Source organism: Vulpes vulpes, chromosome 15 (genome assembly GCF_048418805.1).
Source record: "Vulpes vulpes isolate BD-2025 chromosome 15, VulVul3, whole genome shotgun sequence".
NCBI classification, from domain to species: domain Eukaryota; kingdom Metazoa; phylum Chordata; class Mammalia; order Carnivora; family Canidae; genus Vulpes; species Vulpes vulpes.
The window spans coordinates 18,202,048-18,215,977 of record NC_132794.1 but is presented as its reverse complement, the minus strand read 5'-3'; the positions used below and the strand labels follow the sequence as shown (position 1 = coordinate 18,215,977).

At 38.1% G+C, this 13,930-nt stretch overlaps 1 protein-coding gene across 7 annotated transcripts in view; it reads left to right on the top strand.

Annotated features, from left to right (window-relative positions):
* GABPA (GA binding protein transcription factor subunit alpha) overlaps positions 1-13,930 on the top strand; it is a 36,432-nt gene that overhangs the window by 897 nt on the left and 21,605 nt on the right. For 2 of the 7 annotated variants that reach the window (XM_025995681.2, XM_025995678.2), the window contains exons 2-4: positions 5,993-6,095; positions 8,785-8,929; positions 12,876-12,960. In XM_025995681.2, coding sequence (XP_025851466.1) covers positions 6,019-6,095; positions 8,785-8,929; positions 12,876-12,960 — 307 coding nt within the window. In that variant the 5' untranslated portion in view covers positions 5,993-6,018. Of the gene's footprint in view, positions 1-77; positions 343-1,389; positions 1,559-4,641; positions 4,766-5,992; positions 6,096-8,784; positions 8,930-12,875; positions 12,961-13,930 lie in introns of those variants that run through there. The other 5 variants (XM_025995679.2, XM_025995680.2, XM_025995683.2 and 2 more) reach the window with 5 other exon arrangements.

The following is a 13,930-nucleotide window of genomic DNA, read 5'->3' as shown; positions in this document are numbered from 1 at the left end:
CGCCCCCGGGCCGGGCCGCCCGAGGCGCTCTCCGCTGCCGCCCGGCCCTCCCCGGCCGTCGCCGCGGTCGGGCCGGAGCCTGGCGCCGCCGGGGTGTCCGGGGAGGTGCCGGGCCGGTCTCCTCGCCAGCTCAGCGCTGCGCTGCCCCCTCGGCTCCGGCGGCCTTTCTGGAACCGTCCCGCAGCTGCACCGAGGCCGCGGACGGGTGCGGAGGGTGCCCGTGGGAGCTCGCTTAAGAAGCGAGGGAACGTCCCGAAGGGGAGGGAGGACGATGGGCGAGGCGGCTGCCAGCGTCGGGCACTCGGCGCTCGGGAAGAGAAGCCGTCTGAGCGCGTTGGCAGTGTACGTGGGGGTCCTGGTGTGCGGGTTCGTGGCCAGGGGAACCGTGCCTGGCTCTGCCTCGCGAGGTGACGAGGAGTGTCCGCTTCCCGGACAGTCTCACTGACAAATGCCACCGGCCCCGACGCCGGGTCTGACGCGTGGGAGGAGCTAAGCTTTAGAAAGGTCCCCGGGAGGGAGCCGAGGGCCGGGCAGTGGTCACATTCCTGGGAACTGTGTCGTCTTGAGCCTGAGAAGGAATGAGGCGACTCTCTAGGAGCCGCCTTAGGGAAATGACCTGGCCTCCTTGGCCTCTTGATCTGGGTTTTCCAAGCTTTACTTATTTATTTTATTTTTGAAGACATACCCTGACTACTACTAGGTGGGCTTAAGGCAGTTTTACCTGGACTGCAGGTGTCCATGCCGTACAGGATAGAGGCTTGGAGTGGCAAAATAAGGAGTTTAGATGTTTAATTGAGGTGAGTTATGGCACCATGGGGAGGCTGAATACTAAATTAAAACTGCTGAGTTTAGTCTCTCTCCAACTTCCAAGTCTACTAGATTCCTGGAAAACAAATTACACAGTGAAAACCCTCCAGCAGTCGGCGGTGAGGGAGGTGGTCACCAAGTGTTTTAACCTTTCTCACCCCGGCTTTAACTGTTGGCTTTATTTTTAGAAATCAAAAACGCCTTTTAATTTCTTCCAGTACTTAAAAGTATTTGTTAGCTTGGGCAAGTGCGTCGTCGGCCCTCCGGGTACTCCTGTACTATGCCACTTACATTTATGTATTCTTTATTTTCCTTCAGTGGGCAAAATGGCCCTAACATCTGCAAACTGATAATGCACCGCAGTGAAGAAATGCACATTTATCTGTGGCTCCAAAAGAGAATGTTATAAACATAACTATTTTAAAGAAAACTAGCCTTTCTAGGAATTTTTAGTTAATTTGTATCCATTTTGAGAAGTGTTCTGAACCCCAGGTTAGATCTAATCTAGGAGAAACCTGGGCATCGGGTGGCAATCCTCAGGTGAAGAGGCTCCAAGTAATGTTCTCTTCTCCATTTTCTTAGGAACTGACATAGAATTCTGGAGAATTGGTTCCAGAAAAAGAGCTAAGACTCGTTCAAGCGCTGGTATCAAAGATTTGAATAATTTCCCAAACCTCTCCACTGCTTCTCTAGATTTAGAGGGAGAGAAAAGGAGATCAATGAGTAACGTGATTCCCCCCACCCCCCCAAAGTATGTAAGGCTCATTTTTTTTACTTTATTTGGTACTTTGTGGGCAGCTAATCTGTAACTTTTTCGGAAGATCACAGGATATCTTTTCAACAACTCCCTGTTTTAATGCTTGTGTTTAAGTCCAGCTACCATTATCCCTGCTAAGAAGCCTTTAGGGCTGTTTCTCAGCTTCTGGTTACTTTTTCATTTCTATTTTTCCATAGTTCCCAGAAATTGCACTTGCTTTCTTTCTTTCTTTTTTTTTTTTTTTTTAATTGACTATGAGGGGGCACATGGCTGGCTTAGTAGAGCATGCAACTCTTGATCTGAGGGTCATGAGTTCAAGCCCCAGGTTGAGTGTGGAGCTTATTTAATTAAATAATGAAGATAAAAGTAGATAGTAATTTTAAAAAATAATAAGTAATGAAGATAAGAGTAGATGATGAGTGTAAGCCCTAAAAATAAAACTGAAGTGATTTTTTTTTTAAAGATTTATTAATTTATTTTAGAGAGAGACAGTGAGGATTGGGGAGGAACAGAGGGAGGAAAGAGAATCCACAGGCTGACACCCCTCTCAGCTAGAGCCCGCTGTGGGACTTGATCCCAGGACCCTGAGATCATGACCTGATCCGAAACCAAGAGCCAGCTACCCAACCAACTGAGCCATCCCAGTGCCCCTTAAGTGATCTTTTTAAGTGTTCTGCTATAAACCTCACTCTGCTTCTCACTTTTTCTGATATGGATCGGTTTTTATGATTGTGTGTGTATACATTATTTTCTTATTTCTACCTTCTAATAAAGTTTTCTAGCATGTGGTGCTTTCTTACCATGGATACCCTTATTGGCTTCAGCTTCCACCTATCACCAACAAAACTGTCCTGAACATCCTATTATCAGTGTGAGAATGTCTAATGCTTATCTAAGGAGAGTATTGCTGGGTCATAAATACAAGCATACTTGAGTTGAACAAATGCTGCTAGATTATTCTCCAAAATAGCTACACCTGTCCATACCTCATCACTAGCAGCAGAGGATTTTTACATTCTCACATCCCTACTAACACTCTGGTAGTCAGATTTCTAATTTTTGCCTTGTACACACCAACACACATGGTGTACAGTTAGAGTTCTTTGTTTTAAATTGCATTTTAGGGGATGATGTGAATTTGAGCATTTCTTCGTATCCTTAGCTGTTTTGCTTTTGCTTTCATGTGAATTTCCTTTTCCTATGCTTTATTTTTCTAATTTGTCCTGACTTTTTTTGAGGTTATCAACTTATAGTAGGAACTCTTTGTCTACATTCCAATTATTAGTCCCTGTTATTTTTGAATATTGGAAATATATTTTCCCCACTCTGTAGCCTGTCTCTTGAACAGAAATCTTAATTTTTATGTAATGAAACCCATCAGTGTTTGTCCTTATGGTTTATATGTTTGGAATTTTAAGAAATCTTTTTCTGTCCTTAGACTGCAAAAAAAATCCCCACCATTTTCTTTTATTAGCTTTATAGTTTTACTTTATGTTTAAGCCTTGAAGGCATCTGGAGCTAATTTTATCTGATGTATAATAGTCCTTACAGCTTTTATCTTTTCAACACATATTAATGGAATGGCTATTAAGGATGAGGCACCATTCCAAGTACTTTGTATACATCTATAAACAAATATCCTTGCTCTTGTGGAGTTTAAGTTGTCCTGTAAGTAGGTCCCTACTGGGTCATTACTTGTTTTGCTATAGTGCTCGGAATGAAATCCACCATTTTATGTATAGCATCAATTAAAGGATAGGTTTTGCTGGGGAAAGGGAAGACTTAATTAGTCCACAGTCAACAAGAAAAGTCCTTAATCCTTTCATCATCCTGAACAAAAGTCGGCTGGGGCCTAGGCAGTCTGCTGGATGTGCATGTTGTGTATCGACTCACATGGAGAACCCCATCCCCCTATTGTTCTTTTTATAGGGCGGGTGTGAGAGCAATGTCGATAATGTGGGAGGAAATCAGACCATTTTATTAGCCTAGATTTCAGTGCCAGATATTTAGAGACTAAATTGTCAGAAAACCCGCTTCTCAGCTGCTGGAGATGGTGAGACCTAAGGAGAGTTATAGCCCTTCTAAAGTGGGAAAGAAGATAGTTTTCTAGTACTACTGTGTGAAAAATTACATTTAGTGGCTTAAATAAACCATCAATTAATTATATATCGTTCTGGAAATCAAGTCTGAAATGGATCTTTCTGGGCTGAAATCAGATGTTAACAGAACTTTGGTTCTTCTAAAGGTTCTAGGGGAGAATTTGTTTCTTTTTTCAGCTTTTAGAGGCTTTTTGTGTTTTTGGCTCGTGACTCCTTCCCTCCATCTTCCAAACCAGCTACAGCAGACGAGTTGCGTTTTTCTTGCTTTGAATCACTTTGGATCTCTACAGATTCCCTCTTTCATTTTTAAGGACTCTTGTGATTTTGTTAGATCCAATTCGGTAATCCTGGATAATCTGTATTTTAAGATGAGCTGGTAATCCTAACTCCCCTTTGCCACGTAACTTTGCATATTCACAGGCTTTGGGGTCTTGTGTCTTCCAGAGACTTTGGTTCTTGAGAAATTGAGACCCGGCAGAGCCTCTCCTATCTTGGGAAGCTGGCAAAGTCCCTAATCTAGACTAATTTAAATTCCTGAAGTCACTGTTGGGCAATTTTGGTCTTTGTGCTTTGATAATAATAAAATGGAGAAAGAAAGATAATACAGAAATTATTGATAAAGTATGTTAAATGGACAGGTGCTGTGGACAAGAAGATAGAATAAAAGGGTAAAGAGGAGGCTAATTACGGAATTAAATGGGGTGGTAAGGGTATATACCTCATTGGGGAAAGGAGATTTGAGCAGACATCAAAGAGGTGAGGGATGTAGCCAGGAGGGGACAGATGGCGGGAAGTAGATGCCAGGCAGACCCGCGAGGAAGAGCAAAGAAAAGCTGGAGGGCAGGAAGATACAAGGACAAACAAGAACACTAGTGTAGGAGCCGGAGGCAGTAGTTAGAGGCGTGGGGATGGAGGTAGACCTTGTAGAGCCTTGCTGGCCACCACAAAGTCTTTAGGTTTTACCGTAACTGATCTTAGTCAAAGGAGCGCTATGCTGTAACTTCAGTTTTCAGAAGGATTGCGCTGGCTGTAATGGACCCTAGTGGGGACAACGGCACAGCAACAGGGAAACCTGTTAGCTGGGACTGTGGCAGCATCCCAGGTTAGAGACTGTGGCGGTTCTTGCACTCGTGTTGTGTTTGCGATGTAGAGCCCATCTTTGAACAAACTGTGGTTCAGCCTCACCTAGAATGTGTACTTAGGTTGTTGCACCTAAACTGTAACACGGAGCCATGTGCAGCCAAGCCTCACTAGCCTCTGGATAGTTTTCATATGAGAGTGGACTCAAAATAAGATAGTTCTGTTGTAAAGATTATAAAGCATTTTAATGCTTCTGCCAGGTGCTCAGTAAATATTATTATTATTATTATTAGAATGGATATCTGAAGTCTTCATTTCATCAAATCTTGTAAGTGGGAGACTCCTTTGAGAATAATAGAATACAATACCAGATTTATTTAGAGGATAATGTCCTTATAAGTCAAAGAGTCAGAAGCACTTAAAAGTGCCTTCTTAGATGTAATAGTAAACTTAGAAAATTCTGCTCTGGACTGAGACATATGGAGTCCAAAGACAAATTCATTGGCGACAGTGAGAAATAACAACCTAGAACTTAAAAGCATGAAGACCTCAGAAATGGCCACAAAGAAATGCAAATATACACAGCTATTTTTTGCATTACTTAGCACTTTAAAAATTACAATGATTTTGTATTAATGGTAGTTTAAAGCAGCAGGTAATTTTACATAAGAGAATCAAAAATCAGTGGTTTAAAATACATAAAACCACATCTAAAAAATAAAAAAATTCTAATATGTAATTGGCAATAATGTGCATATCTGTAATGATTCGTTACTTTATTTTGCTGTTTTAGAATATTGTACTGGCCTTTATAAGATGTCATTTATTACACAAATACTGGCTATGATTAATTTATGTCACAATCATTACAATGCTTAGCAGTGTATTTTGCCACTAAAGTACAGCTTTTAGCTTAACAACTATAATTTGTCTCCATGTTAATTTTTAAGGTGCAGGTTTGAATCCATTATTAAGACTAAGATGCTATATAATAGTGACATACCTTTCACTTAATTTTGAAGTAACTTGAAATAGTATATGGACTAAGTTTGGGCCAAAAAACATCCCAGTAAATAACCATGGAACGATGAAGTCATGTCAGGTTCATATAAATCTCATTTGTGGGTTTTCTTTTATATGTGAAGATCACTTCCTCTTCTGCTTTTATTTAAATTGGATTTCTGCTTTTTATATAGCATTTCTTTTATGGAGATCATTTCAGAATGTCTTAAGTTTTAACTCTTTGCAGGACTGAGCTTTTGAAATACTCCAACCATGACTAAAAGAGAAGCAGAGGAGCTGATAGAAATTGAGATTGATGGGACAGAGAAACCAGAGTGCACAGAAGAAAGGTTGGTTTTTTTCTGAATTTACTACTTTTTATAATTATCAGTATATCTACTTAAAACTAAGAATCAGGCCATAGTTTTCAGGAGACACTCCCCCCCCCCCTTTTTTTTTGTAACTCACCTCAGCATTTTGGGGGATAATGTATTGCTTTTTTACCTTTGACTTAATTGCTTTGTAGCTGGGAGGGAAAGACAGTTTTAAACTAATGGTGGTAATAGTGATGAAACAAGCGATTGTACTAGTTTCTTTCCCCTAGGACGCTCTTTGATTCTTTTTCCTTTCCTCAATGTTGGTTACTTTTATTCCAGAAAGAGTTTAATTCATAACCTGAAATAATTTAATAGACATCTATAAGTTAACTGCTATAAACTAGGAACTGTCGGGAGTATATGAATAAGTGCCACAGTGAGACAAATACAATGTGGCCTGCTATTGTAGAGGCCATGTTGAATTTGAGGAGACATACAGGTATATGGATCGTTATGTGCATGGTACTAAGTATATACTGCAGTGAAAGGTGTTAATTTTTGGAATAGTAATGGAATATTACTCCACTAAGGAGGTAGAGCAGGGGTAATGAGTTCAGAATCCAGGGCCACAGTCTGGGTCAAAATAGAGATTTGAGAGTCAAGAAGAGTTTGAGGAAGATGATGGCTAAGGGTCCCTACATTTCTCTAAGTCAGGAGATGAGATAATATGTTAAAAGTAAAAGGAACTAAAGAGTAGTTAGAGGACTTCTATGGAATGATGAAGGTCTAGAACTACTCTGTGTTGAATAGACAAAATTACTAAGATTGACAGGACTGCTAAGTGTTGAGTGGAGCAGATTTAAAACCTTAAATTTTTAATAGAGCTTCTCAACATATTTGAGTATGCTATTTTCTCCTTCCAACTATTGGATACATACATGTATGTGTGGATATGTGTTTATACATACATATGTGCATATATTTATTTTTATGTATACACACACAAATGGCCCACATAACCTAAGGTGTTTGCTCTTTGGCCCTCTACAAAAAAATCTTTGCAGATGTCTCATAAAAGAAATTGATAGTTACTATGTTGACCTCGGGAGTAGCTGTAAAGAAGCAGTTGTTATTGAAGCTGTAGTACATAGTTGTTGGTCAGGAATTTAGGGCCAGTGATAGGAGATCATCCGCTTTTTCATGAGAAATTCAGATATTTGCATGAAGTTTCCCAAGGTTTAAATAGTGGCAACAAAATAAAAGTTTTTTAACTGTTGAGCTCACATAAAGTAAGTTTTTACAGATCTATCTTCAAAAGACATTTCTTTTAAAGAATGATTGTTACAGGAGCAGCCCATGGCTCAGCGGTTTAGCACCGCCTTCAGCCCAGGGCGTGATCCTGGAGACCTGGGATCGAGTCCCGTGTCAGACTCCCTGCATGGAGCCTGCTTCTCCCTCTGCCTCTGTCTCTCTCTCTCTCTCCGTGTCTTTCATGAATCAATAAATAAATCTTTAAAAAAAAAAAAAAAAGAATGATTGTTACAGAAAAAAAATTATAACCTATTGTGCTATAGCTAAAGAATTTGGTAGAAATGCTTACCTGAAATACCCAATTATTTTACCGTAACAAAAATAATAGTAATAATTTACTATTATTTAAAAATCTTTGTTTTTATTTATTTTTTTAATATTTTATTTATTTATTCATCAGAGAGAGGCAGGCAAAGACACAGGCAGAGGGAGAAGCAGGCTGCATGCAGGGAGTGTGATGTGGGACTCAATCCCGGGTCTCCAGGATCACGCCCCGGGCCAAAGGCGGCACTAAACCCACTGAGCCACTCGGGCTGCCCTAATCTTTGTTTTTAATCATGAATGGTCTATTATAAACTTTTAAAGTAGTAGAAATACACAATGCTGTTTTTTGACAACTACAAATGAGATTTAAATCATATTAAAAGTAAACGTGCTGTGAATCTTAATTGAATTCCAGATTCACCAATTTAGCAGACATTATTTGGTGTCTGTCTTCTCTTTGACTCCGTATAAGGATTTGAAAAAAATATGTAAAATTATTTGCCAAAGATTTTACACTTAAGGAACTTATGATTTCATAGAATTCAAAGTATGAAATAACAATACAAAAGAGTCTCAGAGAGTTTCAAAGCAGGAATGTAATTTTTTTAATGTTGAACTGTATTGATTAAACCAGTAGTTCTCAGATTATAGTAAATTGTAAATATTTTATATAACTTACTTTCATACCTCATTATTTGTGTTGGGAAAGGAAATTGATTAGTAGAGATGGTATACAAATTTTGCGGAGACTTTTATATGCCATTCTGGGCCTAAAATTTTTAAAAATAACTTGAAAATGTATTATTTACGTTTCCCTTTAAATATTGTATATACAGTATTGATAGGCATATATAAACGTGTGTGTATGTATGTGTACATATTGATAGGCATATATAAACGTGTGTATGTATATATATATCTAAGGAGATCTATTTGTAAGGGTGCTTTAAATTTCAAGCTCGCATTTCTCTGCAATGTAGTGTTCAGTTTGGCAATACCAGTTGATGTTAGGCCTACCACTATGAATGGTGTCTATGCAGAAATGAGTTTCAAAGACCAGAAATGTGTATTGAATTTTGGTTTCAGCATATTGTTACTTTAATGTCCAAGGTACAAATAATTAACTGTTATGTCCTTTAACATTTAGTATTGTTGAACAAACCTACACCCCAGCTGAATGTGTAAGCCAGGCTATAGACATCAATGAGCCAATAGGCAATTTAAAGAAACTGCTAGAACCAAGACTACAGTGTTCTTTGGATGCTCATGAAATTTGCCTGCAAGATATACAGGTAATATTTTTTTCTTTGGAGATTTATATTTCAGCATTTAAGTCTGCATTAGAAATTTTTTTTTTTTAAGATTTTATTTTTTAGATAATCTCTATACCCAATGTAAGGCTCGAACTTACAACCCCCTGGGCAAGAGTCACATGCTCTACCAACTGAGCCAGCCAGGCACCCTGAAATATTTTTTGTTAGCCTGTTACCTTTATAGCTATAGTCTTTATAACTAAATTAGACCTGTATTACAACATTTAAGCATTTAAAAATAAAAGTTCTTGCAGTAAAATTTCCTCTATTTAAAATTATATTTAAAAGATTGAGTATTACCGGCACCTGGGTGACTCAGTGAGCTAAGCTTCTGAATCTTGAGCTTAGCATCACAAGTTCAAGCCCCACATCCAGCTCCACATTGGGTGTGTAGACTGCTTTAAAAAAAAAAAAAAAATATTGAGTACTAAATCAAACATTTGCTTTTTACTTTAACAAATATGAAATAAGTTTAAATAAGTGTGAATCAGTGCCTAAACATAAAGTAATGAGAAACATACTGACCTTGGAACCTGGATGAAGTGTGTCCTCATACTCTGTTTCTAATTAGCTTTTAGCTTCTTGTGTATTAGTTTCCTCATCTTTAAAAGGAGAAAGGTTGACTAAATGATTTTTACATTCCCTTCCATTTTTATTTGCTCTAGTAATGAATTTTGGATAAGAAATTAAGCACCTGTGTTTATATTCCTTGGGAGTTTATTGCAGTAGGATTTTACCTGTGGTAGTATTTTAATAATATATTATGTTTACAGCATATTCACAGTCCTGTTTTATTTTTGGCATTCTCTGAAGAAAGGTAACATTTTCATCTATAAAGGGTTGTAACTTAGATAGGATTACTCAGTTTCTCTAGACCTTCCTTGAACATGTAAGTGTTAGAGTTTTATACTGTTTTATACTAATTTATACAAATACATAGTGTATCCTCTTTTGGATTGTTTGGTTTATCTTACTCTTTACTTCTCCCTTTGCCTGTCTTGTCATATAGCTATTCCATATGTTGTAGGACTTTTTGCCTTCTTTAAAAAAAAAAAAATTCAAATCATCCTATATCTATTATTTTCAAATAGGATTTTGATGTAGAATAAGTTGAAATGTTTTAATGAAATTTGTGTGTTTCAGTTGCCACTCAACCATGCATTTATCTTTTCAGTAAGTCTAGTAATGTTGGGTGTGGTGCAGGCAAGGATGTTCTTCTAGAATTAGAGAATATATATGGGTCTAGTATTATTATAATTTTAGGATTTAAAGCTTTTCTCTCAAGGAGAAAATAAATTAACAATCTTTTTTGGAAGGTAATCTGGTATTTAGTGTCTATTAATATTAAATGTGAAATACCTAGAAGTTCACTTCAATAAATTATTCTTACAGAAATCGTCACCTAGGTAAGAAAAGTTGTACATCTGAGCTGTTAATTGTATGGTTGTGCTAAAACTGAAAATAACTCAAATGTTCCAAAACCAGGGAATTAGATAAATAACTTCTGTAGATTGGTATCTAAGGCAGCCATGACAAATTGGTTAACTGGAGCTGTCTCGGCAGTTTATCCTGAATGAATAAATAATTGCAGAACAATTCGACATTTATTTCATTTCATATTCACGTCTTTGAAATCAGCATATTCTTAATTACTTTCTGCAGATGTAGAAACAGATTTATTTTTTTTAAATACATTTTTATTTATTTATTTATGATAGTCACAGAGAGAGAGAGAGAGAGAGGCAGAGACATAGGCAGAGGGAGAAGCAGGCTTCATGCACCGGGAGCCCAATATGGGATTCAGTCCTGGGTCTCCAGGATCGCGCCCTGGGCCAAAGGCAGGCGCCAAACCGCTGCGCCACCCAGGGATCCCTAGAAACAGATTTAAAGTAGTTAAATAATTTGCCCAATGCATAGCTATAAAGAGGTACTTCAGAATTTGAACCTATGCCTGTGTGACTTCAAAGTTTCACTCGTTTGAGGCAAACTTTTAAGAAAGTTAACTCAGCATCCCTGGGCTTCACCTGATAGTCTCATATGTAAAGAAGGGAAATTTGGACTTGATCTCTTCTTTTTGCCTTTCAACTCTAACTTCTGTTGCTTTTCTTAGCATACTTGCTCTACCCAAAATGAAAGTATTACTTGCAAAGTACCCAACACATCATAAGTTCTCCATAAACATTTAGTTACATGAATGGAAATTCACATAATTCTTTGTATCATGGAATTCCAAGCTAGGACCTAAGGCATTTTGCATTCCTTCCTGTCTCCCTTCCTCTCCTCATAAAGCATGTGAGATTAGCAGTTTCTCTTCTTCATGTCAACTAACCACATGCACCTGGAGTCAGAATGCTTGCTGCTTGTGTGATGCTTCTGTATTTTCAGATGAATGCTGACTGGAAAGCCAATGGAAAGTAGCAGGGTTGTGCTAATTTGAGGGTATGTGCACTAGCTGGTATATTCATTACTACCTGAGAGTTTGTGTTCAGAGTTCCACATGCTGTAGCTTCTAGTAGATCATACCAGTGTCTACTGTGGAGAGGAGAAACCAGGTTGTTGGTTTTTTTTTTTAAGATTTTATTTATTTATTTGAGAGAGAGATTGTTCGTGAGAGAGAGCACAAGCACGAGTATGAGTGGGGACAGGGACAGAGGGATAAGCAGGCGCCCCACTGAGCAGAAAGCCCAACATGGGGCTTTATCCCAGGACCCTGGGATCATTACCTGAGCCGAAGGCAGACACCCAGCTGATTGAGCCATCCAGGCACCCCAATAAATCTTGATATTAGGAGAGTTCTTAACCAAGCATTAGGCAGAGACTTCTTTTTTTTTTTTTTTTAATTTTTATTTATTTATGATTGTCACAGAGAGAGAGGCAGAGACACAGGCAGAGGGAGAAGCAGGCTCCATGCACCGGGAGCCCGACATGGGATCCGATCCCGGATCTCCAGGATTGTGCCCTGGGCCAAAGGCAGGCACCAAACCGCTGCGCCACCCAGGGATCCCCAGAGACTTTTTTGAAGGAGCAAAACTGCCATGTCTTTCTGCGGGATTAATACAGTTTATCTTATCCCTGTTTGTGTTAGACTTAAAATCATTTAGGGTTTTAGGGTTTTATGGCTTTTTTGATACTAGAAAACATATTTATACCATGACTACAGTATTGACTGAATTCTTGGGAATGAGAGTGGGAAGAGCTTTGTACCTCCAGCTGCATGGAATGCAGACACACAGATACATACATTATTCAAGATAATTGCAGTACAGGTCTACTTTTAAAATGATGACAGTGTCTGGAAGTCTGAGTTACTTTTTGTCATCAGGTTGCCATTGTGTGAAATGCATTCACTGTAAGGAGGTAAGATGGATAAAAGCACTAATACTGAAAGGGTATAGAATTATGATTGAAGATATTAAAGCCAGATCAGATAGTAAGGTCATAAATCCTTTAACTTTATGAACTTCATTACAAGAAGTTTAGAGTTAACCTGGATCTTAAATGTGTGGCATTGGTTATAATGGGGACATGGCAAAAATTATGTTAATAGATTCATATAAATCTCCCTGTTAATTAAACACCCTTGCTTATTCATGACAGATAAGTTAAATTATCTTCTGCTTAAAATATACTTACAGGATAATCAGTTGCCTTTTGGCATTATTTAAAATCCTAAACTAGACTCCAGAGCTGGAGACCACCACCTCAAATAAATTTGGCTAATTTATGTTGTCCTTAATTACTACCATAATGGTTAAAATATGTTTAATTTTGGCAAAGAATTACATGATATGGCAACCTGGATAATTAGATGTGTTCTTATAATTTTGTTAGTATGCCTCAGTAATTAAAGTCCTGTTTGGTACATCTGTTTATATTAAACCTGATGACTGAACCAAAGTAATCTTAATTATTTTCTCACGTTTAGCTGGATCCAGAACGAAGTTTATTTGACCAAGGAGTAAAGACAGATGGAACTGTACAACTTAGTGTACAGGTAATTTCTTACCAAGGTAAGCTACTTTTATAACTACTTAAAAGTCTAAGTCCCTTTTTTTTTTAAATATGGGAGAACTCAGTTTTACAAGTTTTGGGTATTTTGGATGGTTGTTCAAATTACTTAATGTGATTTTGTAGCCAAATATTCATGCTTTTGGTTTAATTATTATATCTGTCAGGGTGAAGCAGAGATAGTATAACATATTCTTTTTTTTTTTTTTTTTGTATGACATATTCTACCTATTTTTCTCAGGGAAGGATATATTGTAAGGTAAAGAGAACTGGAAGAATGGGTTCTGGTTGACTTTCTCAGAACACCTTAACAACACTGCAGAACTGGATTGCCAAAGAAGCTGGTGCCCTTCCAAGATCTGGAAAATACCAGATCTGAAAGCCATCACTATAGCTGTGAGCTTAGAACCATGCTGCCTTCACAGTCATCCACACTAGCCAAAACATGGGTGTGAGGTGCCTGCTTGTCCCTTAACTCCTTACCAGGTAGAAGGCTTATGCCAGTGATTCTAGAGCTAGAATCACGACTGGAACCCTCGCCACAAGGAAATGTAGTCCCTACAGTTTAGCACAGGAGAGTGGAATTTGCAAAAAATATTGAGTGACTCAGTCAGCCCTATCCGTCACAGTATTTTACTAATCTTGTGTAAGTACAAAAGTTAGAAAATTAAGAAACTATTTTTCATAGGCTAAATTTTAGTTTTTAAAAATGTACCTGGTTAGGAATTCTGACCAGAGTTTTAGACCAATTTTAATGTTTGGACATATCATATTGCTTATAATGAGATTTCCAAATCATAGTCTTAGAAAAAAGAATGGTAGTTATCCCCTCCTGATCTACAGTTTCCCCAATACTGACTATCATTGGCAATAAGAAAGAAATTCTTTGTTTTATCTTTAAAAGCCTAGTGACCTCTTAGTGCAGGTGTATTTAGGAAGAGCTGACTTGATGAAATTTGAGTGGGGAGTCAG